At 46.0% G+C, this 23,453-nt stretch overlaps 1 protein-coding gene across 2 annotated transcripts in view; it reads right to left on the bottom strand.

Annotated features, from left to right (window-relative positions):
- The window catches only part of STX1A (syntaxin 1A), a 253,948-nt gene that overhangs the window by 79,647 nt on the left and 150,848 nt on the right, over nt 1–23,453 (bottom strand). For both annotated transcript variants that reach the window (XR_005590229.1, XM_039508497.1), the window contains exon 4: nt 332–406. Coding sequence is in view for 1 of the 2 variants with exons in the window: in XM_039508497.1 (XP_039364431.1) it covers nt 332–406 (75 nt within the window). In the remaining variant the exon portion in view is untranslated. The remainder of the gene's footprint in view (nt 1–331; nt 407–23,453) is intronic.

The raw sequence follows: 23,453 nt of genomic DNA on the forward strand, positions 1-23,453 counted from the left end.
AGTGCTGAGGGAGGTCAGAGCTACGCACCACGGAGCGAGAACATGGAACAAACCTCCAGAGAGTGTAACATGCAAGCCTCACACACAGTCACCAGAAGCCCATCTCCCATGTCTCCTGAAAGCCAGTGAGCAGTGACCCAAGGGGCAACAGCAGAGCTAACCAAGTCTGCAGGCTCACCCACTCTGTGTGGGGCCTGCGTACAGCTGCAGCAGTGCTGGTGCAGTCCTGAGAGCAGGCGTTGAGTCCAGCAGGGACCCTTCAGGCAGCTGAGGGACAGACGAGCAGCAGCCAGGGGCCAGTTCCCTTGTGTCGTTGCAGACTAATACTCACTCTTTAACTTGGAGCGCACTTTGTTTGCTGTCTTTTTGATGTCAGACATTAATTCTTCGAGCTCCTCCTTTGTTTCTAGAGGGAGAAAGGAGAGAAGAAAGATGGATGCATTGGAGACACTTAGTGAATCTGCCCCCGGCCCGCCCCCCTGGTCACTGGACAGGACTCAATCTCCACCTGCCTCCCACTGGGCTTGAGCAGCCAGCCCCTGCAGCACTCCTCCCCTCGCTTAGGGAAGGAGATCAGAGGGGTCACACTGCAGAGCAGGCCAGGAGCTCCCTTCGCTGAGGAGCCTCTGCCAGCCTGAAAGCAAGACCCATGGGACCAGAACTGACCCTGGGCTTCCCGCATGCCTGTGCCAAGGCTTCCACCCAGCCACAGAGTGGGCTGAGCCTTCCTGTCAGATGTGCTACGGTTAGTTGCAGCGTGACCAGATGTCCCGATTTTATAGGGACAGTCACGATTTTTGGGTCTTTTTCTTATATAGGCTCCTATTACCCCCTACCCCCATCCCGATTTTTCACACTTGCTGTCTGGTCACCCTATCAGCACTAGACTCTCACAGAACTCAATCACTTGGCTTTTGTCACTTCAGCAGGGGCCCGATCAGCAGGCAGGCATCTCCCCACCTCCTTGTCAACCAGCAGGGAGAAGGGAACCGTGCAGTCCCTTGAGATCAGAACTGCAGCAGGTTAGCCGGGAACACAGCAGGAGACAGATGCTGTCCAGTGCTCCAGGCCAGGTGTGTGACAGCAGTGGCACTGCCCCAGGCTTCAGCTACACAAACACAGCCAAGTGCCCACATCACCATGCTCAGCACCTTGCAGGATCTGGCCTGACTTGGCCAATTCTCCACAAGCCACTATAAAATGGTTCATCCTTCTCAGTCAAAGCCCTAAGGCCTCTCTGCAGCAGTCAGCCTCTTCTGCCCCTAAAGCCTGCAGCCTTCAAAGGCATCGCTCTGCTAATTACCAGACTGCACACCCACCTGCTCCCCAGAACTCACTGCCTACAGCAGAAATAGAGGCACTGAAACGGCACCACATCTCAACGCATTCACAGGCCCACTTCTCATGAATGTTTCTGTCAGCAGAATGACAGCTTAACACAACTCTCCTTTTTCAGCACTGGAAGGAACAAAAGACTTACAGTTGCAAACAAAAATACTCATAGGGGAAGGCAAGTCATTTCCCTTCCATGAGCAACCCAGCTTCTCCAAATTACCTCCATTTAACGAGCACATATCACTCAGCGTCCCTCCAGGAACCAGCTGCATCAGTTCCAAGGATACGGACAATGCAACTCACCTCAGTCATGCACACTCCACCTAGGAGAGCAGGCTTTGCTGAGCATTAAGGCACCAATAATAATTCTCTGTATTCCTCTAGAGCCTTCCATCCAAGACTCTCACAGTGCTCCATAGACGTGATTAAACCTCAGCACTTCTGTGAGGCTGGGAATAGTCACCTCCTTTTACAGATGAACAAATTGAGGCGCTGAGCACACCAGTGACTTGCTCAAAGACAAGGGAAGTGAATAGAATTCAGGGCTCCCAACTCCTTTAGGTTATTACGCACAAGACTATCCTTTCTGTCTAACTGGGGAGAACACAGAAACCAGGCTGGGAGGATCAGCCCCACTCACTTAATAATTATTATTATATTTGAATAATTAGAATGTCTCTAGGCACAACCACAATTGTTATTACATTATAGGACTCTATTTGGCACTGGTGAGGCTTCAGCCGGCGTAGTGTGTGCAGTTCTGGGGCCGAGCAACAAAAATGATAAGAGGTTTAAAAAACCTGACCTGTGAGGAAAGGTTAAAAAACTGGGCATGTTTATACCTGAGAAAAGGAGATGGACGGGGGCTCTGACAACAACCTGCAAATATATTAAAGGCTGTTATAAAGGACGGTGATCAGTTGTTCTCCATGGCCACTGAAAGTTGGACAAGAAGTAATGGGCTTACTCTGCAGCAAGGGATATGTAGGTTAGATATTAGGAAAGCTTTCGAACTACACGGGTATTTAAATGATGGAATAGGCTTTGAAGGGAGAATGCGGAATCCCCACCATTGGAGGTGGCTAAACACCTGTCAGGGATGGTCTAGGTTTACTGGTCAGAGGAGTCGGGACCACGCTAAACTAACAGCGAAAGGGGAGAGTAAAAAGAGGGACAATATAAGCACTCAGCACAAAATCGAGATGTTGAGAACAAAATTAATCAAGGAACCAAAGGACGTGAAGAGAAGGAATTCTTGATTTGCCTACACACCAGTGCTAGGAGCCTGGGTAACAAACACGAGGAGCTGGAATTGCTCGTTTATGAGCATAAGTTTGTTCTACTTGGTAGTACTGAAACCTGATGAGATGATTCACACAACTGGAATGTTAAAATCAACGGCTGGATCGAGTGGGCAAAAGGGGAGGGCGAGTGGCACTCTGTCAAAAATGGCATTACCCGTTTTTGAGTCACTGATAACTCGGAAGAAAATGATCTGGAATGCGTATGGAGCAACGTCCTAACAGATAAAGCACAATGCAGGGTATTAGTTGGTGTCTGCTACAGACCACCAAATCACACATAGGAACAGAATGACTATTTCCTTACACACCTATGTATAACATGTAGGAAAAATAGCTGCGTGATCAGGCAGGACTTCAATCTGAGTGACATGCTGGAGGTCTCATGCTGCCAGCCATGGGTAAATGTAACATTAAGCAGTGACCAGCATGGGGGCCGACTGGGCTGGGGCCTCAGGCGGAAGGGGCGGGGCCAGTAGCAGCAGCAGCAGCCAGAGCTCTGGGCCTTTTTAAATCGTGGCCCCGGGGCAGCTGCTCCTTTTGCCCCCTGCCACCTGCCAGTGGCCCAGGGGAGAGGGTCCAGACAAGACCCATGAGAATGACTGAAGGATTAGAAACCCTGCTTTACAGTGACCAAGTCAAGGAGCTCAAGCTACTTCGTTTAGGAAAGAGAAGGTTAAGAAATGACCTGATCACAGTCTATAAGTATTCACATGGGGAACAAATATTTAATAACGGGCTCTTCTTTAATCTTTAATCAGAAAAAGGTCTAACATGATCCAATGGCTGGAAGTTGAAGCTAGACAAATTCACACTGGAACTAAGGCGTGTACTTTTAACAGTGAGTGTAATTAACCCTTGGAACAATTTACCAAGTGTCGTGGTAGATTCTCCATCACTGGCAATTTTTAACTCAAGATTGGATGTTTTTCTAAAGCTCTGCTATAGTAATCATGTTGGGGCAGGTGCCATAGAATCACAGAAGATTAGGGTTGGAAGAGACCTCAGGAAGTCATCTAGTTCAACCCCCTGCTCAAAGCAGGACCAACCCCACCTAAATCATCCCAGCCAGGGCTTTATCAAGCCGGGCTTTAAAGACCTCTAAGGATGGAGATTCCACCACCTCCCTAGGGAACCCATTCCAGTGCTTCACCACCCTCCTAGTGAAATAGTGTTTCCTAATATCCAACCTAAACCTCCCCCTCTGTAACTTGAGACCATTGCTCCTTGTTCTGTCATCTGCTACCACTGAGAACAGCCGAGCTCCATCCTCTTTGGAACCCCCCCCTTCAGGTAATTGAAGGCTGCTATCAAATCCCTCACTCTTCTCTTCCAGTCTGTCCAGACGGTGTGATACACGAGTCAGACTAGATTTTCACAGTGGTCCCTTCTGGCCTTGGGATCTGTGAATCGACTTGGTCCTGCCTCAGCGGAGGGAGCTGGGCTAGATAACCTCGCAAGGTCCCCTCCAGCCCTGCATTTCTATGACTGTTATTTGTGTGGCAGTAATGCCTAGAGCAGGGTTCTCAAACTTCATTGCACTGCAACCTCCTTCTGACAACAAAAATTACGACATGACCCCAGGAATGGGGACCAAAGCTTGAGCCCGCCTGAGCCCTGCTGCTCCAAAGGGGCAGGGGGGGGGGGCAAAGCCAAAGCCCAAGGGCTTCAGCCCCAAATGCACAGCCTGTAATCCGAGCCCTGCCACCCAGGAGAAGCCCTGGGGCTGCAGCTTCGGCTCTGGCTGGTGGGGCTTCAGCTTTGGCCCCAGACCTCAGCAACTCTAAGCCAGTCTTGGCAACCCCATTAAAAGAGGGTTGCGACCAGCTTTGGGGTCCCGACCCACAGTTTGAGAACCACTGGCTTAGAGGCACCAATCTGTTCCAGGCACTGTTGTGACTCTCTGTACCTCAGAAAAACACTCTACACCCCCACGTTGATCCTTATAATATGATTGTGTGGTATCTAATGCAGAGTTTGTCATGTCGGGTGTCTTCGGAAGGCTCATGATGCACTGAGCATTGTTATTATAGTGATGTTATAGGTTGTAATTTCATGTATATGGTTATGAGGCTGAAAATGTGTCCTTATGGCTGAAAAGTTTATGGAAAGTAAGTGTGTCTCTTTAAATCAAGATGCAGCTCCAAGGCCTGTGATAACAGAGGAGTTGGGACCAGGAAATTGCCAGGTGATAGTTTGCCAGAATACAAATAACCCAACTGACAGAGAAGGGGGTGTTTTCCCCCAGCTGGTGAGAGACAGGGAGCAGTTATGGGAAAGCTGCTGGGAAAAGGTGCATCTGATCAAAGGGTAAACACACCTAACCCACGGAGCACAGATCATAGTCCTCTAGGAAACGGGCAAGGAAGGACTCGGTGCTGGGAGGGGGAAACACCTGGTAATCCCAAAAAGGGAGCTGGATTTTCTGTGTGTATATATATATATATATATACAGTCCTGGGGTTCGGACCCCTGGACCCTTACTTTGCCAGACCCTGAGATACCAAAATCCCAGAAACATGATTAAATCCCACACAGAGGGGAACACTGGAGGGAAAGACAAGCCAGTGACTGATTACATGGGAGAGTCTCAAAGGACACCGTGGGTGATGAACAAACTAACCTCAAACTACACTCTCTGAACAGAGGGCGTGGTATCATAAAGATACTTGTAAACACCCATCTGTGATAAAAAAAATTGGTATTAATGTTACATTTTGGGATAAGAATTTTGTTACTGATGTTAAACCTTATGGTAACACTAGTTCTCAGTTAATACCTGTAAACAGATTTTTAAAAGCTGATCACAGCAGAGAAACCATAACAAACCTGGTTTGCTGTGTGGGAATGGGGAAACTGAGGCCTGGTCTACACTACGAGGTTAGGTCAAATTTAGCCGCGTTAGGTTGATTTTATAATGAATGTGTCTACACAACCAACCCTGTTCCACCGACCTAAAGGGGCCTTAAGATTGACCACTGTACTCCTCCCCGATGAGGGGAGTAGTGCTAAAATCAACGTTCCTGGGTTTAATTTGGGGTAGCGTAGACGCAGCGCTGTGCAATTCGATGGTATTGGCCTTCGGGAGCATTAGCTCTTTTGGCCACAGCATTGCAGTGGGAGCTCCTGGTCAGCTGATTATCCTCGGTCACATTTCTGGTGGGTCTCCCAACATGCACTTTGGTAGGTCTGGGCGATGGACTCCGTCTCTTCTGCTCTCTCTTGGGTGGCTTAGACTTGGAGCGGGATCGTCTCCTGTTGTCATGTCTACATCGAGATGGGCTTGGGGATCCTGAGGAAAAGCACCGGATCCTGAGCTACCACCATCACCTGGGAACTCTGACCAGTTCAAGCTTCATGGGGTGGGTGAGATCCCCCTCTTTCTTTCTCTTTCTCTCTGTTTTCCTTTCTACCTTAGGTATTAACCTTTAATAAAGTAGGTTATGTTGGTTTAGGCTCCTTGTGTAGTGATCACTATTATTCAATAAATAACTTGTATGGTTAAGCTGGTTGCTTCTCTCTCTCTTGCTGAACTTTACTGTTTTGTGTTTTTAGCTTCCCCCATTCACTCTGCAGCAACGCTTCTTTTACCTAAGCTAAAGATCCCTGCAGCACCCAGAATACTGTGGGGTTTGCTCATCAAGTAGGTTACTGCCAGTACAATTGTGTTGTGAGAGTGAGGATAGGGACGTGCTGAATCTGGGACGCATAAGGGTAACAGCTTGAAAGTGCTGCTTGACCCAGTCCATGGAGCCCAAGGGCACATAAGGGTGGCAGCTTGAAAGTGCTGCTTCATCCAGCCCAGTGAGTCCAGAGACATATAAGGGGTCAGCTTGAAAGTGCTGATTGACCCAGTCCACTCAGACTTGCTCTGTTAATGTATGTGTGGGTGTGGGTGTGCTCATCCGGTTCTGGGGCTGGAGAAACCCAGCTCTGGGAAACCTAGGTCCTGCAGGGTAGCTCCATTGGGAGGGGACTTGCATAAGGGAGAAGTAGAGCTCTATATGAAAACACGTGACACAAGCGGTACATTGATATAATTACAAAACACCCCCTCTCCCCAGAAGAGTAACCCTAATAAATGAGCATACCCCAAAGTAACGGGCAGATCTGGTAACACAGCCTATAGTTGAACTGCTCCTTACTGCAGTCCAGACTGCCTGTGCCTGGCTTCATGAGCCATGGGAGCAAGGGGCAGGCTGGGTCCCCAAGGATAACTATTGGCATTTTGTTTCAGAGCGGTAGCCGTGTTAGTCTGGATCTATAAAAGCAGCAAAGAGTCCTGTGGCACCTTATAGACTAACAGACGTATTAGAGCATGAGCTTTCGTGGGTGAATACCCACTTCGTCGGATGCATTTCAACATCCCCAACAGTAATTTTCTGGTCTGGGAAGAAAGTTCCTTCTTGCAGCTTTCTGAACAGCCCAGAGTTCCAAAAGATGCGAGTGTCATGCACCTTTCCCAACCATCCCATGTTGATGTTGGTGAAATCACCCTTGTGATCCACCAGTGCTTGCAGCACCATTGAGAAGTACCCCTTGTGGTTTATGTATTCTTTGGCAAGGTGCTCCGGTGCCAAGATAGGGATATGTGTTCCATCTATCGCCCCACCACAGTTAGGGAATCCCATTGCAGCAAAGCCATCCACTATGACCTGCACATTTCCCAGAGTCGCTAACCTTCTTAGCAGAAGGGTAATGGATTGCCCTGGCTACTTGGATCACAGCAGCCCCCCGGTAGATTTACCCACTCCAAATTGATTCCCAACTGACCGGTAGCAGTCAGGTGTTGCAAGTTTCCACAGGGCTATTGCCACTCGCTTCGCAACTGTCCGGGCAGGTCTCATCTTGGTATTCCTGCGCTTCAGGGCTGGGGAAAGCAACTCACAAAGTTCCAGGAAAGTGGCCTTACACATGCGAGAGTTTCACAAAGGAATCATCCCATACCCGCAACACTATGTAGTCCCACCAATCTGTGCTTGTTTACCAGGCCCAGAATCGGCGTTCCATTGTATTAACATGCCCCAATGCCGCCATGATGTCCCAATTGCCACATCCCATGCTTTCAGGAACGTCTGTCCCCACGTCCTCCTCACAATCTTCCTCACGCTGGCAGCTCCTAGCTAGGCTCTGCACATACTGCAGGATAATGCGCAAGGTGTTTACAATGCTCACAAAAGTAGTGTGCAGCTGAGCGGGCTCCATGCTTGCCGTGCTATGGCATCTGCATGGATAACCCAGGAAAAAAGGCGCAAAATGATTGTCTGCCATTGCTTGCAAGGAGGGAGGGAGGCGACTGATGCCGTACCCAAAACCACCCGCGACAATGTTTTTGCCCCATCAGGCACTGAGAGCTTAACCCAGAATTCCAATGGGCAGTGGGGACTGTGGGATAGCTACCCACAGTGCACCACTCCGTGAGTTGATGCTAGCCATGGTATTGAGGACGCACCCCGCCGACCTACTGTGGCTTAGTGGGGACATGCACAATCGATTGTATAAAATCGGTTACTAAAGATCGACTTCTATAAAATTGACCTAATATCATAGTGTAGACATGCCTATGATGGCTGGTGCTGGATGCCAAGAGAACTATAACACAAACTGCCTTCAAGCTAGTCAGTGACTAACCCTCTTGCAGTAAACTAAGAGGGGAGGTGTGACGCTCTGTACCTCGGGGGAACACCCTACGCCCCAATGTTCATCCTTATAATAATATAGTAATGTTATAGGTTGTAATTTCATGTATATAGTTATGAGGCTGAAAATGTGTCCTCATGGCTTAAAACAAGCCCAGGCAAAACTCTCCCAGAGCAGAGGGGCAGTTCACACCTCATCAGGGCATGTATGGGACAAACCCAGCCCAGCCTCACAGGAACAAAGGACACTGGCCTAGGCAGCAACAAAGGATCCGTTGGATTCTTGAATGAGTCACCCCCCTTCCTTTTGTCAGTTTGGGATTATGATGAGGTGATGCTCACCTGACTCTGAAGGGGGCGGGGGGGAGGCAAAGACAAGAGGGAAGAAAGAACATGATAAAAAGCTCTTCCTCTCTCTTCCACCTCCATCTACAGACACCACCACCAAGTGACTGATGCACTGATCAAAGGGGAGAGCCTGGCTGAAGAGCAGCCAGCCGGTCTGTGGTGAGAAGCATCTAAGTTTGTAAGGGCACTGGAAGTGTTCAGATCAGCTTAGAATGTGTTTTGCTTTTATTTCATTTGATCAAATCCGACTTGTTGTGCTTTGACTTATAATCACTTAAAATCTCTCTTTGTGTAAATAAAATTGTGAGTTTATTCTACCTGAAGCTGTGCGTTTGGTCTGAAGTGTGTCAGAGACTCCCCTTGGGATAACAAGCCTGGTACATATCAATATCTTTGTTAAATTGACAAACTCATATAAGCTTGCAGCGTCCAGCGGGCATAACTGGACCCTGCAAGATGGAGGTTCCTGGGTTGTGTCTGGGGCCAGAGATATTGGCTAGTGTCATTCAGTTGCACAATCCAAGGAGCAGCTGACATGCTAGAGGCTGTGCATGAAAAGCCCAGGAGTGGGGGTTCTCACAGCAAAGTAGGGTAAGACCAGGGCCGGCTCCAGGCACCAGCTGAGCAAGCTCATGCTTGGGGCGGTAGATTCTAGGGGGCAGCATTCCGCCCAAACCTAGGGTGGCACGGCTGCTTTTTGTTGTTGTTCACTGCTCCCGCCGCCCTGTAGGGGGCAGCAGGGCGGAGGAGGGGAGCACCCTGCAGCAAACTCGGCAGGGCAGCCTGGGTCCTTCCCTCCCCACTGACTGGAGCGGCACGGAGCCCTCCCAGCAGGCGGTGCAGCGGTCAGGGCCGCGGGGTGAGCGCCCCGCTGAAGCGCTGGCCGCCCCCTGCTCACAGGCACAAGGGCTTGGGCTTTTCACTGCAGTCTTAGCAAAAAGTGATTTTTAAAAACCTGCTCTATGAAATAAAGAGCAACCCATAAAGGCCTGTCATGGGGAGGGAGATCCCTGCTTAGAAATAATGGGACTTGGGACTGCCCAGACTAGACATGCTAGATCTAACTAGGACACTAGACATGGGCGATGGGTACCGAAGGCCAGGGAAGGCTAAACTTTCCCTAACCCAGGCCATGGCCCCACCCTCGTTCCCCCTCTCCCCTGAAGCTGATGGAGACTCAGCTCCAGCTGGGGGCCTGGAACTCAGTCTGGCAGCCACGGGCTGGGACAGCCAGGGAGTCGGGTCAGCAGTCCTGGATGGTGGCTAGCCGGCATGGCTGGGCTGGGCCGGCCCAGCTGGGCTGGGCCGGCCCGGCTGGGAATCCTCTGGCCACAGGAGGGATAGGGCCTCAGGCAGACGGGGTAGAGCTGGGAAGCAAGCCTCCCGACAGGGCGCTTCACCCGCCACCCATGACACTAGATCCAGGAAGGGAGGGGAAAGAGGAGGTGTGATGTGGCCGAGTGCTCCAGTCAGATTTGATTTGATTCCCCCTGAAGCAGATAGTTTATAAATCTTGTAGTGTATAGGAATTGAGTGGTATCGTTTTAAATTGTTTGTGAGCCTTCTCATTACCCTCACTGTCCACTGTGTTCCAGAAGCCCTGTACCTAGAGCACGTGTGTTGCATATTGTTAGTAAACATGAGCATTAGGACTCCACCGTGCATGTGCGAGTCCTTCACATTAAGTATGCTGTGCACAGAGCAAGAGACAACACACCTGCATTCGCACAGCTCTCCAGCGAACCCCCTGTGAAAGGGAACGATCTCCCAGGGACCCAGGAAAGGGGGCAGTTTAACCAGCTGTGCTGACATGGAGCAAAGTGTTTGACCGACCTATCAGCACTCATGCTGCTGTCTCCAGGGAAGTGCTGCCATAGGCTGTGACCCTGACACAGCCACAGGTCCTCCCAAGGAGGCAGGAAGATGTCAGGATGAAGCAGATGGACAGGACACTGCAGTTTCTTCATGTCCAAGTGTGACTGAAGGAACAAACCGCTCACCCAGCCATGGCTCCTCTTGGTTTTGATGAGATCAAGGCATATTTTGATTAAATAAAACTCTGTTTAATAGACACTCACCGCATTAACTGAGGCATTTCAATGGCTGCAGCCGCCCCGAGGCCGCGTGCTCTGCTGGCAATCTCTAGCCATAATTAGAAAACTCATCATGATGCTGAGGTGCCGCTAGACGGTCCATCAGCAGCTCACATCTCTGACTCAAGCACAGGCTCCTGTGGGATTCAGGGATGTCCCAGAGGAGTAAAACTCCCCCTTCCTTGTGCAGTGCTTTCACGCAGGCGGTGAGTGCCATGCCCTATTGCTGGGAGATCAGTCTGACTACCCAGTTCACATACGTAAACACAAGCACAGAGAGATTAAAGGGACGCTGTTAGTGCGACTTCTTTTAGAACTAATTTTTTAAAATCCAGTTCCTGGCAGAGGCTCCTAAGAACAGTGTGTAGGAAGTTTTTAAAAAACCCTCTTACTTTTTCACAAAGGGGTTTCTGTTCAGCTGCTGTTTTTCTGGAGGGGTCTTTTCAACAAGGAGGCCACAGATCGGATCTTGCATGTGCATTGCATTATCCCATGAGAAACCCCACTAATGCCAACAGGAGGACTCATGTTAGGAAGTGAGACAGGATTGGGGTCTCCCTACCTTCCTATCCCAGGGGAGTGTGAAGCTTCCTTTAACCACTGTGTTGTCAAATGGACAATGTTCACACACTGAAAAGAGAGAACACATTTCTTTTTGGCCAACCTTTGAGTTATAATCTTCAGGATAACTTGTAAATTTAGGAGGCCCAGGCTTTTCAGTCAGGATTTTGTTTTCAAATTGACGCTGTCCTTTTAAGTGACTCTCTTTCATGCGTGTTTTACTGTTGGTTGCAAGGAATACATAGCAACAGGAAATTACACACAACATTACAAGATCATTATAATTACAGCTAGTCATTTTCATGATGATAAAAACACTTTAAAGGGACAGTGCAGAGATTTTTATGGCTACTGCTTCCCAGCAGAGAATTCCCCAGGCACAGGGTACAGCCCAGCACAGCCGTCTTCAGTGCCAGATGCCCCACCCAATGCACAGGGGAGGGAGTGGGCAAGGCAGAGCAGCGCTCCACTGCTAACCCTCCACTCACATAAGATCATTCGGGGCAACCAGTGGCATATGTTAGAGCTGCTCCTGTGGTGCCATAACTGACATTGGGCTGGGAGGATGCAGCATTGGATGTAACTGGCTGCCTTGACAGACCCCATCCCCTGTGCCGACTGGAGGGCGGATGCAGGGGAGAATTCAGCCCAATGGTTTGTGCTCCCCATACTGTCCCTCCAGCAGTTCACTAGCCAACAATATTCCCAGAGCCATCCAGACATCAATGATAGTGAAGCAAAGGATTTTTTGTCATAGCAAGGTGCCATACAGGCCAAAGTGATGATTAAGAACATGCCTCATTGTTTGCCAAGACAATAGCATGTTAATTTCAAATTTGTATATTTAACTTTTGTTAAGCAGGGAAAAACAATAAAAAGATCATTGCAAACCACATAGCACTGCATTAGACGTCTGAAATTCAATGTCTGCCCTATTGAGCCATTGTAACGTACAGCATGCAAATTCTGCCAAAGTCTGAATATATTTTGAAATGGAATTTAAAAACTCACTTTCCTTTGTCTTGTGAGTTTAAAATAGATCCTACTGTTACAATAAAGGTAGCTTCAAAAGGAAAGATATGGGTTTGTACCATTTTTGCATCTTTATGATATATGTGATACAACTTTTGGGGGAGAGGGGTTATTAATCAGATTAATAGACATTCAGATCTTGTTTACCTGGAAGGCTTTACAGATAATTTCTACAGAGAATTAATAGGATCATGACATAATATCACAAAGTGAAGAGATTTTTAATCAGATTGTTTAAAACTCTGGAGGTTTTTTGTTTGTATTTGTTGAACATTTTTAACTCAAAATGTCTAATGAAGAGTTGGGAGAAAAGATCTTTTCTTTAATGATTCAGCCCCTCCAGTTAACGGCTGAGAAAGCTCTAATTCTCAAGTTCCCCATGGAGACCTCCAGAAAAAACAGGGAACACAATATTTAACATTATTTATATTTAAAGGTTGAAAAGAACCTTTCAACCCTTCTTTGTTAATCCTAGAGAGAAGGAAAGGACACAATCCCACTGCTATTCTCCTCTGCAAGTCAGCTTTAATGTAACTATTTATCCTGCTGCTTTCTTTGCAAAAAGAACAATATATTGCACAAGAAAAAGCAAAGCAGAAAGCACAGAGGTGTTTAGGGTTTTCCAGCTATACCCAGTAGGGTGCTTCACAGCTGATCTGGCCTCAGTCGCAGGAGAGTGCAAACCCCAAAGATTCCTCCCTGGAGGTTAACAGAGCTAGGCGAACCTTTTTCATAACATTTTATGGCATCAAAGTAATAAAAATGAAAAACAGTGTTAATAAAATTCCAGGCAGAGGAGCTGTTAGAACAGCCATTTCAGCCAGGAGCCTTCCTCACATCATCTGGAAAAAAAAAATTTCCCCTCATGTCTACCCCAAAGTGCTCGAGGCAAATCCATCACATCATTGTACGGTTTGTCATTTCAAACGCATTTCTCCTCTTGCCTATTTGCAGATAACAAGACGATGCCGCCAGACTTTGTACCAAGGAACTTAGAGACTCCTGCCTGGCTCACCTTTCAATTCTCCCTCTCCTACTCATGGTTCCTGAGAGCAGGGCAGTCACTCAAATGTGAGTTTTGCCTTATTACAACTATGCCCATTCTTCAGAGCAGAGAGAGAGACTATCAAGGCTCTCCTGTTGAGACACAGGAAAACACCTGCTAACCAGTACCCGAGGCGACAGGGACACCATTCCCTTTCATCCACGTACTAGGAAGAGAAAATACCAATTTATGATTAAATAATAATACTTGGACCGATATTTTCAAAGCTGTCTCGGGGAAACCAAGCACCAGTAGGCTACCAGACCTGCCCCAGGCCACTAAGGGAGGCTCAGAGTGAGGAGGGATTAGAAACTTGCACTCTCCCACTCTCTTCCCCATCATTCCAGCAGAGGTCTTGGGACAGTTTATTCAGCAATGAGATCTGAAAGTCACTGCTGTTTGTTGCTACACTGACTGCAGACGTAAAGGGAAAAGGTAATAGTTACAGAACATTGTAAATTCTAAATGTTTATAACACGGCATTCCACAGCTTCCAAAGAACAGTCAGTCCCTCGGGTCTTCTTGCTTATGCTGAACTGCTGCTTGAGCAGTATTTCCATTAAAAGCTCAATAAGCAATAATAAAACATGCTGTTACACACGGCTACCACCACCAAGGCTGTGTCACAGCACAAGTGGCTAAAAGGGAGGATGTGCTGGTGATGGGAAGGGGGATGATGTATTAGCTAAAAGTAACAGTTCAAAAGCACCTAAAAGATCTCAGAGCCTAAGTCGCCCTTTCCAAAGTGACTTTGGAGACTACGTCCCAGTGACATTTAATGAGATCTAGGCTCACAAGGGACTAATGTCACTTCTGAAAATAGCACTTAGGCTCTGATGTTATTTAGATACTTTTGAAAATTCTACCCTAACTCGACAGTCTCTGAGCTTCACGGATTTCTTTCCTTGTATTTGAAGGTGAACAAATGCTGGAGAAAGCGGTGTGCTCTCCATTGGGAGGCATCCATCTCTGCAATGATTATTACAATGGCAGTTTTTTTGTTGGGTTGGGGGGGATGAGAGGAGGGACAAAAAATGGCTCTTTGACCAAAATGACATTTTTACAGAAAAAAAAATCACTTTAGTAAAATTTGTATTTTTTCCAATGAAAATTTTTGAACCTTTTACAAATTTTAGTTTAGGGTTTTTTTATTTGTTTGGGTGGGGTTTTTTTTAAGGTTCCCCCTCCAATTTTCTCTCACTTGCTTCCCTCCCCCTTTTCCAGGAAGAAAGTGGGGGAGTAGGGAAGAAAAATGTCTTGAAAAAAGTTTCATTTTTAATTTTTCACTGAAAACATTGTTTTTAAAAAAAATTAATTTTCAGACTTGTTAGAAATGTTTTGCAAAAATGAAATTCAATTCTTTACCCAGCTGTAATCACTTCTATTATGGTAGTGCCTGGAGCCCAACAAAGCACACAGCCACGCTTTTCTAGGTGCTGAACATACACAGGAGACAGGCCCTACCCGAGAGAGCTGAACAGTTGAGGGGGAGGTGGGAAAGTGGTTTCTCAAATGGGAACTAGGCATCAATTCCCAGGTCTGCCTTTGAAAATTCCCTCCTCAAAGAGAGGAGAGAGAAAAGACAGGATGAAAGGGAGATTCATTACCCCGAATTGAGGCACAAAGAAATTAAGTGATTTGCCTGAGTCGCACAGGCAGATCCAAGGAACTCAGGTGTCTGGAGTCCAGAACTCATGTCAAGGCTGAAGGCCCAGGTTTTTAATCGAAGGGAATTCATGGGCCTGAGGTGTGGCTGCTACTGACTTAGCAGGAAGCAGTCGCAAGTTCTTTTTCCAAACATTAATTAAATATTCACTTTAAGTACAAAAAAGAAAAAGAAGCAAACAGCTAAGTGAGCTGCACAACTGTCCTCTGGAGGCTAAACAAAACTGGTATGGAAACTGGTATGGTTCTTTCTTGTCTGAGTTTTAGGTGAACAATGTAACATAGGAGTAAACAGGAGATTACTGAAGAACTGCCTGTTTTGCCACAGAGCTAAAGAAATCTCAGCTAATTACTTATTAGAGCTATTTATACTTTGGCTGTGCTCAAAATCCCAATAAAGACCAGAGCCCCATTGTGCTTGGTGCTGTAGGAGCATTCTAACCTGCATGGTAGTCCAGCAATGGTTGTTTTAATACTGAGGTGCACAGAAGTGCTAATGCTCACGGTAGGTAGCTATCAAGGTGGCTTCGGATGGCCTCCTGGGGACCAGCCAGATGACTGATGGTGCCAGGAGGAAAGGCACTTTGTTCATACCACTGACCCAAGCATGAGGCACAGCAAGGCTAGAGATGGTGATGGGCAGGATGGGGGTGTTTAGCAAGAGGAGTTTGCTGCCGAATCTCTCATTCTGTTCCCTCCTTTTGAAAGAAACAGATGGGATCTGATTTTCCTCACAGTTATGATGAGCCAAGAATAACAATTCTTTGCTCCATGCTGAGGAGGTGGAGGTAGAAGAGAGGCAGGCACAGTCTGGCCATTAATATAAAATAGGACCTGACATGCCAAATAAGCACAACTGCCATAGCATGATTTCCTGAGCATACCTGTCCTACAACAGGACCTCAGCTAGTAGCTGGGTAGCCTGTCAGAGCAGCTGCCGCCAATGGAAGCGGTTCATACAGTGACAACCCCTCGGAGCCACTAAGACTCAAACTTCATATCTGAAGCCTGCACTCACTTGGTATGCAAATTATGCTCAGCAATTATGACTCCATATGATGGGCTAATTTGCATATTATATAAATTCAGTGACATTAAAATTTGTGTCACGAAGTTCAAAACATTGCACAAGAGGCATATTCAAATGCAAACACTGACGACCGCACACACTTGCGAGCACATGGAGCAGTGTAAGCTTTGCAAGAGATACAGCAGACATGGAATGGGACAAGCATTTCCAACAGTGTCATGTTTAAATGAAAGAATCATTTAGAAATGAATAGGCCTCTTGAAGTTTCATTTTCCCTCCGGTGAGCAGTGAAGCAAAAGAAGGCAATGGGGTTTATGAGCTGTCCTCGAGGGCGTGAGCTCAAACTAGAGTTTTGCCTTCCAGAGAAAACGTCGTAGTTGGGGTGTCACAGCTTTGTTACACTGTACTGTGACCTCCCAACACTGACACAGTGACACCTCAGAATGCTTGTGATATTCCTCAAAGCCCAGCTTGTGCAGAATGGCCTGGGAAATGAAGGGTGACTGTCAACTTTAAAGGAACTGCAGCCAATCAGATTGCTGACAGGTCACAGTGTTGGCACGTAAGAACATTTAAATTGTATCAACAGCCCTGGAAGATTTTAATAATTAATCTTAATAATGCTTCTTTATTTTTAGCTATATTGTAAATTAGAGCTTTCTTCTATTTGCATAGCAATATAGTACCACTGGGGTGCTGTGTAGAGAAGCTAATGGATACGCAAGTAAGACTTAGGGAAAAACAACAGCATTTCTTTGTGAGGAAATCTGTATCGGGAAGGGCCACAGTGGAAATAAACAACAATACTAGGGAGTAGAGCTGGAACATTTGATGTAGACTGGGGAAATGGAGGCTTCCATGTACAACCTACTTTCCAGGTATGTTCTTCAGAGCAAGAAACACAGTTTAAACAGGATCTTTTATCAGTAAATGCCTACTGTTCTCTCATTGTTAATGAGCAGACATGAAGCCCTGGAAATAACTGCCCTGTCATACAAGATCTACAAGGAAGGAGCAGAACACTGGAGGAGGTAGCTAGCTACATACTTTCATAGAGTATAAGGCCAGAAGGGACCATTTGTGATCATCTAATCTGACTGCCTGCATAAGACAGGCCAGAGATCTGCACTGAATTAATTCCTGTTTGAACTAGAACAGAGAAATGTCCAGTCCTGATTTAAAGATTCCCAGCGATGCAGAATCCACCACAACCCTGGGTAAGCTGTTCTAATGACTGAAAACCCTCACTGCTGAAAATTTGTGCCTTATTTCCAGTTTAGCTTCCACTTCCAGACATTCAATCTTATTATACCTTTGTCTGCTAGACTGAAGAGACCCTCTATTAACAAATTTGTGTTCCCCTCATAGTGACTTAGAGACTGTCATCAAGTCACCCTTTAACGTTCTCTTTCTTAAGCTACAGAGATGGAGCTCCTTGAGACTTCCACTGTAAGACTTGCCTTCTAATAGTTTTATCATTATTGTGATTCTTGGCTGAATCCTCTCCAATTTTTCACTGTCCTTCTTGAATTGTGGACACCAAAACATACCACTAGCATTCGCACAAGTACCAAATACAAAGGTAATATAACCTCTCTATTCTGACTTGAGACTTCCCTGTTTATACAGCCAAGGGTCGCATTAGCCCCTTTGGCCACAGCATCATGCTGGGATCTCATGTCTAGCTTATTATCCATCAGGATCCCCAAGTCCATCTTTGAGTCACTGTTTCTCAAGATACAGTGCACCCCATCCTGCAAGCGTGGTTTGCATTCTTTGTTCCCAGATGCATGACCTTACATTTGGCCATACTGAAACACATGCTGCTTGCTTGTACCCATCTTACCAAGTGATCCAGATTGCTTTGTATCAGTGACCTGTTCTCTTCATTATTTATCACTCCCCTAATCTTTGCATTAACTGCAGACTTTATCAGTGATGATTTTAAAATTTTCTTTTAGGTCATTGATAAAAATGTTTAAATAGTGTTAGGCTAGAACAAATCCCAGTGGGACCCCACTAGAAACGCACCCACTCGATGGTGATTCCCCATGTTTAATTACATTTGGAAACATCTCAGTGAGCCAGTGTTTAAACCGTTTAATATGTGTAATGTTGAATTTATATTGTTTTAGTTTCTTATTAAAAATGTCATGCAGTTATCAAAACCAATTCCTTACTGAAGTTTAAGTATATTACATCAACACTATTATCTTTATCAATGAAACCGGTAATCTCATAAAAAATATAAAGTTCATTTGACAAGATCTATTTTCTATTAATCTGTGTTTATTGTCATTAATTATATTACCCTTCATTAATTCTTTAGTAATCGAGTCAATTATCAACTGTTCCTTTATTTGCCCAGGATTGATGTCAGGCTGTCAGCTCTATAATTATTCAGGTCAACCCGTTTATCCTTTTTACATATTGGCACAGAATTAGCTTTCTTCCAGTCCTCTGAAACTTACCTGGTGTTCCAAGATTTATTGAAAATCCATTTTAATGGTCCAAAGCAGGGGTTGGCAACCTTTCAGAAGTGGTGTGCCGAGTCTTCATTTATTCACTCTAATTTAGGGTTTCACATGCCAGATTACTGGCACTGTAACGTTTTTGGAAGGTCTCTTTCTATAAGTCTATAATATATAACTAAACTATTGTATGTAAAGTAAATAAGGTTTTTAAAATGTTTAAGACGCTTCATTTAAAATTAAATTAAAATGCAGAGCCCCCGGACTGGTGGCCAGGACCTGGGCAGTGTGAGTGCCACTGAAAATCAGCTCGGCACATGTGCCATAGGTTGCCTACCCCGGTCCAGAGAGTTCCTCAGCCAGCTCTTTTAAAACTTTCAGATGCAAGTTATTTGGGCCTGCTGATTTACAAATATAGATGCTCCCGTTTAACATGGTAATAGAAATTGCATTAAAAGTAATAGTACAGAATGCAAGTAATGCACTTATAACAAGAATCTCTGCTATAAATTGGGGGCTCATCTGTAGGAAATGACAAAGGAAGAGTAATGACGTGGCTGTATTATGCAGTGTAGTTGTAGCTGTGTCGATCCCAGAATATTAGAGAGACAAGGTGGGACTGACATGGTTGACAACTACACTGCATACAACAATTGAATATATCAAACACATCACCCACCATGGCTGTATTAGTTGATTGCACTACAGATGACTGTGTGCCATCAATGTGATGTAGTCATGAAAAAGGCAAATGAGAACCTAGGATATAGCCAGCAAGGAATTTCCAGTAGAGATCATAGAGTTTAAGACCAGAAGGGACCATTGTGATCATCTAGACTGACCACTTGTGTGTGACAGGCTAGAGACCTGCCCCACAATAATTTCTAGAACAGATCTTAAGAAAAAAAAATCCAGTCATGATTTTAAAAAATGGCCAGTGATGGAGAATCTACCACCACCCTTGGGAAGTGTTCATGCAAGACACTAGTAAGACCTCATTTGGAATACTGTGTACAATCCTGTTCACTCATGTTCAAGAAAGATTAATTGAAACCAGAACAGGTGTAGAGAAGGACTAGTAGGATGAGCTGAGGAGTGGAGGAACTATTTTTGAGAGGAGACTAAAAGAACTTGGCTTGGGGAGGAAAGACTGAGGGGATCTGATTGCTCTCTGTAAATATAACAGGTGGGTAAACACCAGTGAGAGAAGGGCTATTTAAGTTACAGGACAATATTGGCACGAGAACAAATGGGGATAAACTGGCCAAGAATACATTTAGGCTGGAAATGAGAAGAAGGTTCTAACCATCAGAGGGGTGAGGGTCTGGAACAGCCTCCCACTATGAGTAGTGGGGGAAAGAAACCTAACTAGTTTTAAGATGTATCTTGATAAGTGTATGAATAGGATTATTTGATAGGGTTACCTGTGACCACAGGGGACTGGATCAGTGTCCCAGTCCTATGTCCCTAAAAACCTCGTGGGTTACTGCCAGAATGGAAAGTGTTCTATCATCATTGTGATGGTGCCCCCCATAAGGCTTTATGGAATATGCTTATGATAGTATATGATTGTACTGGAATATGTTTTAGGCTACATATGTCATGTAGCATATCTATATAAAGGTTATGATCTACTGAATGTATTCATCCTATTTGTATGCATGTCTCATTTTTGTATTTGAAGTTATGAATATTGTCCATGTACTGGCTTTATTATAGCCAGTACATCCCTCCCCCCTTGATTATAGGGGGCAGGGATAGCTCAGTGGTTTGAGCATTGACCTGCTAAACCCAGGGTTGTGAGCTCAATCCTTGAGGGGGCCACTTAGGGATCTGGGGTAAAAATCTGTCAGGGGATTGGTCCTGCTTTGAGCAGGGGCTTGGACTAGATGACCTCCTGAGGTCCCTTCTAACTCTCTGAGTTTAACTAGCCTAGTAGAGCATTTGGTCAGCTTCTTGAGAAAAGTGCAAATTAAGTGCCCAATCAAAAACCACTTAAGCCAAACAATGAACTTGAAGATGCCAATCCACATCTGAGACTTCCCAGGAATGTGGCTTGGCTGGTAAAAACTGAGTCATGCATGGACATGTGACTCCAAAACTCCATCTTGAAGCTGGACTTCGCATAGGAGAAAGGAGGCGGTCTCCACCCTCAAGAGAAAGTCTATTTAAGCCAGTGGGAGACCCCTCTATTTTGTCTTGAGCTGACTAAAGAGAGCGCCTCTCCACCCGCAAGGATACCTAACAGGAACTGGAACAAAGGACAGTAACTACAGGGGGTGTGAGTGATTGCTGGACCCAGACTAGAAGGAGACTAGTCTGTAAAAGGAAGCTTACTGGGTGAGGTTTTTATCTGTATTCAGTTTGATTAGACATAGATTTGTCTGTTTTATTTTATTTTTCTTGGTAATTCACTCTGTTCTGTCTGTTACTACTTGGAACCACTTAAATCCTGCTTTCTGTATTTAATAAAATCACTTTTTACTTATGAATTAACCCAGAATATGTATTAATACCTGGGAGGGCAAACAGCTGTGCATATCTTTCTATCAGTGTTATAGAGGGCGAACAATTTATGAGTTTACCCTGTATAAGCTTTATACAGGGTAAAATGGATTTATTTGGGGTTTGGACCCCACTGGGAGTTGGGCATCTGAGTGTTAAAGACAGGAACACGTCTGTAAAGCTGCTTTCAGTCAAGCCTACAGCTGTAGGGTACATGGTTCAGACCCTGGATCTGGGTTTGCAGCAGGCTAGTGGGTCTGGCTCAAACCAGGCAGGGCACTGAAGTCCCAAGCTACCAGGGCAGGAAAGCAGGGGCCGAAGTAGTCTTGGCACATCATTTGGCAGCCCCAAGGGTGTTTCTGTGATCCAACCCATCACAATCATCTCATATGATTAAATCATCTAGCCTCTTCCCAAATACAGAACAGAAATATTTATTGAACACTTCTGCCTTTTCTGCATTATTACCGATAATTCTACCCTTTTGTTCCTAATATTCATCAATTTTCTACAATCCCTTCCAATTGATAGTAATTACTATCAACTTCCCCTTTCCCCCATTTGTTTTATATATGTTAAATTATTTGTATAGCTGCCTTCACCTCCCCTCTAAGGCAATCTGGCTTTTTAAGTAATGTGGCCTTCTCTCTCAGTTGTGGCATTTGGACATCCAAGAAAATATTTTTTAACAATTCCCAATTATCATTCATTCTTCCAGCTGATTTGGCTCATAATTGTTTTCAGCTTTGTGACCCTGGCCCTTTTAAAACACCCAGTTTTGTTTTTTATAATAATGGATTTGGACTTTATTCTGTTTGCACACAATTGTAATCAAGTCATGATCAATTGCACCCAAGCAACCTCTAATTTTTAGTTCTGTGATTAGTTCCTCTTTCTCTGTCAAGATGAAGTCTGATTTACTCGATGTTGGCTGTAACGCTTTTTGAGATAGGAAATTGTTATCTATAATGTTTAGAAATTCTGAGACATTCCCCTCTGGTGTTATCTGGACCAGTGATCTGCTAGGTCACTCCAATCCTTGACTCTGGGAGCCAGCCTTACCCTGCTCTGCAGTGAGAACCCCACTCCTGGGCTGTTCATGCACAGCCTCTGGCATGTGTGACGAACTGGGAATGTTCTTAATGTTTTCTCTGAATACTATGTTGGTGCCTCAGTGTCACCTATGCAGTTCTTAAGTATCTAGGTGGTGGAATAAGGGTGTGTGATTGCTGCAGAGCAAAGGACCAGTGTACATAAATGCCTGACACTCTGTCTCCTAGCAACTGATGGCCTGGGCCCCTCCTCTGCAAAGGTGCCAACTGAAGGTGTTGGAGACAAAGAGGTCAGGAGACCTCCTGGCCTGGGAAAGGAACTGAGCAGAGGAGGAGGGGTGGAGGGGTTTTCAGTCTGGGTCTGGCTGGGGACAAGGAGTGAAGTGCAGACATGGGGGTCTGGCTCACTGCCCCCCAGAATGGACCCGGCTGAGGGGTCCCATTCACTGTACCTACAAACTCTGTTTTAGATCATGTTCCTGTCATTGACTAAACCTCTGTTTTACTGGCTGGCTGAGAGTCACATCTGACTGCAAAGTGGGGGTGCAGGACCCTGTGGCTTCCCCAGGACCCTGCTGGGGCAGGCTCGCTGTGGGAAGCGCACGGAGGGGCAGAGGATGCTGAAAGCTCCAAGGAGAGACCCAGGAGGTGAAGACATGTGAGCTTCTTGCCCTGAAGATAGTCTGCTCCAAGGGAGAGGAGGCTCCCCAAAGTCCTGACTGGCTTTGTGGGGAGCAGTTCCAGAGCATCGCCCGGGGACTCCGTGACAGCATGTAAGCTGCTCCTTGGATTGTGCAACCAAATGACACTAGCCAATATCAGTATCCAGTTATGCCTGCTAGATGCCACAAGTTTATATGGAGTTCATCAATTTAACAAAGAAAATGATATGCACCAGGCTGGTTATTCCAAGGGGAGTCTCTGACACACTTTAAACCAAATGCACTGCTTCAGGTAGAAAAAACAAATAAATTTATTATCTACTGTGACAAAGTTCCTCCTCTACCTTGGTGGGTCCTGCACTTATTGGCAGATTTGCTCACCTCAGTGATCTTCCTCTCTGGTGGAACCCACAGTCTGGGTCAACTCCTCCTGTGTCTGATCAGGAGTTGGGAGATTTGGGCAGAACCTGGGCCCGCCCTCTACTCCGGGTTCCAGCCTAGGGCCCCGTGGATTGCAGCTATCTAGAGCTTCTCCTGTAACAGCTGCATGACAGCTACAACTCCCTGGGCTGCTTCCCCATGGCCTCCTCCAAACACCTTCTTTATCCTCACCACAGGACCTTCCTCCTGGTGTCTGATAACGCTTGTACTCCTTAGTCCTCCAACAGCACACTCTCAGCTCCTTGATCCCAGCTCCTCGCACACACACCACAA

Source organism: Mauremys reevesii, linkage group 20, assembly GCF_016161935.1.
Source record: "Mauremys reevesii isolate NIE-2019 linkage group 20, ASM1616193v1, whole genome shotgun sequence".
Taxonomy (NCBI): Eukaryota; Metazoa; Chordata; order Testudines; family Geoemydidae; genus Mauremys; species Mauremys reevesii.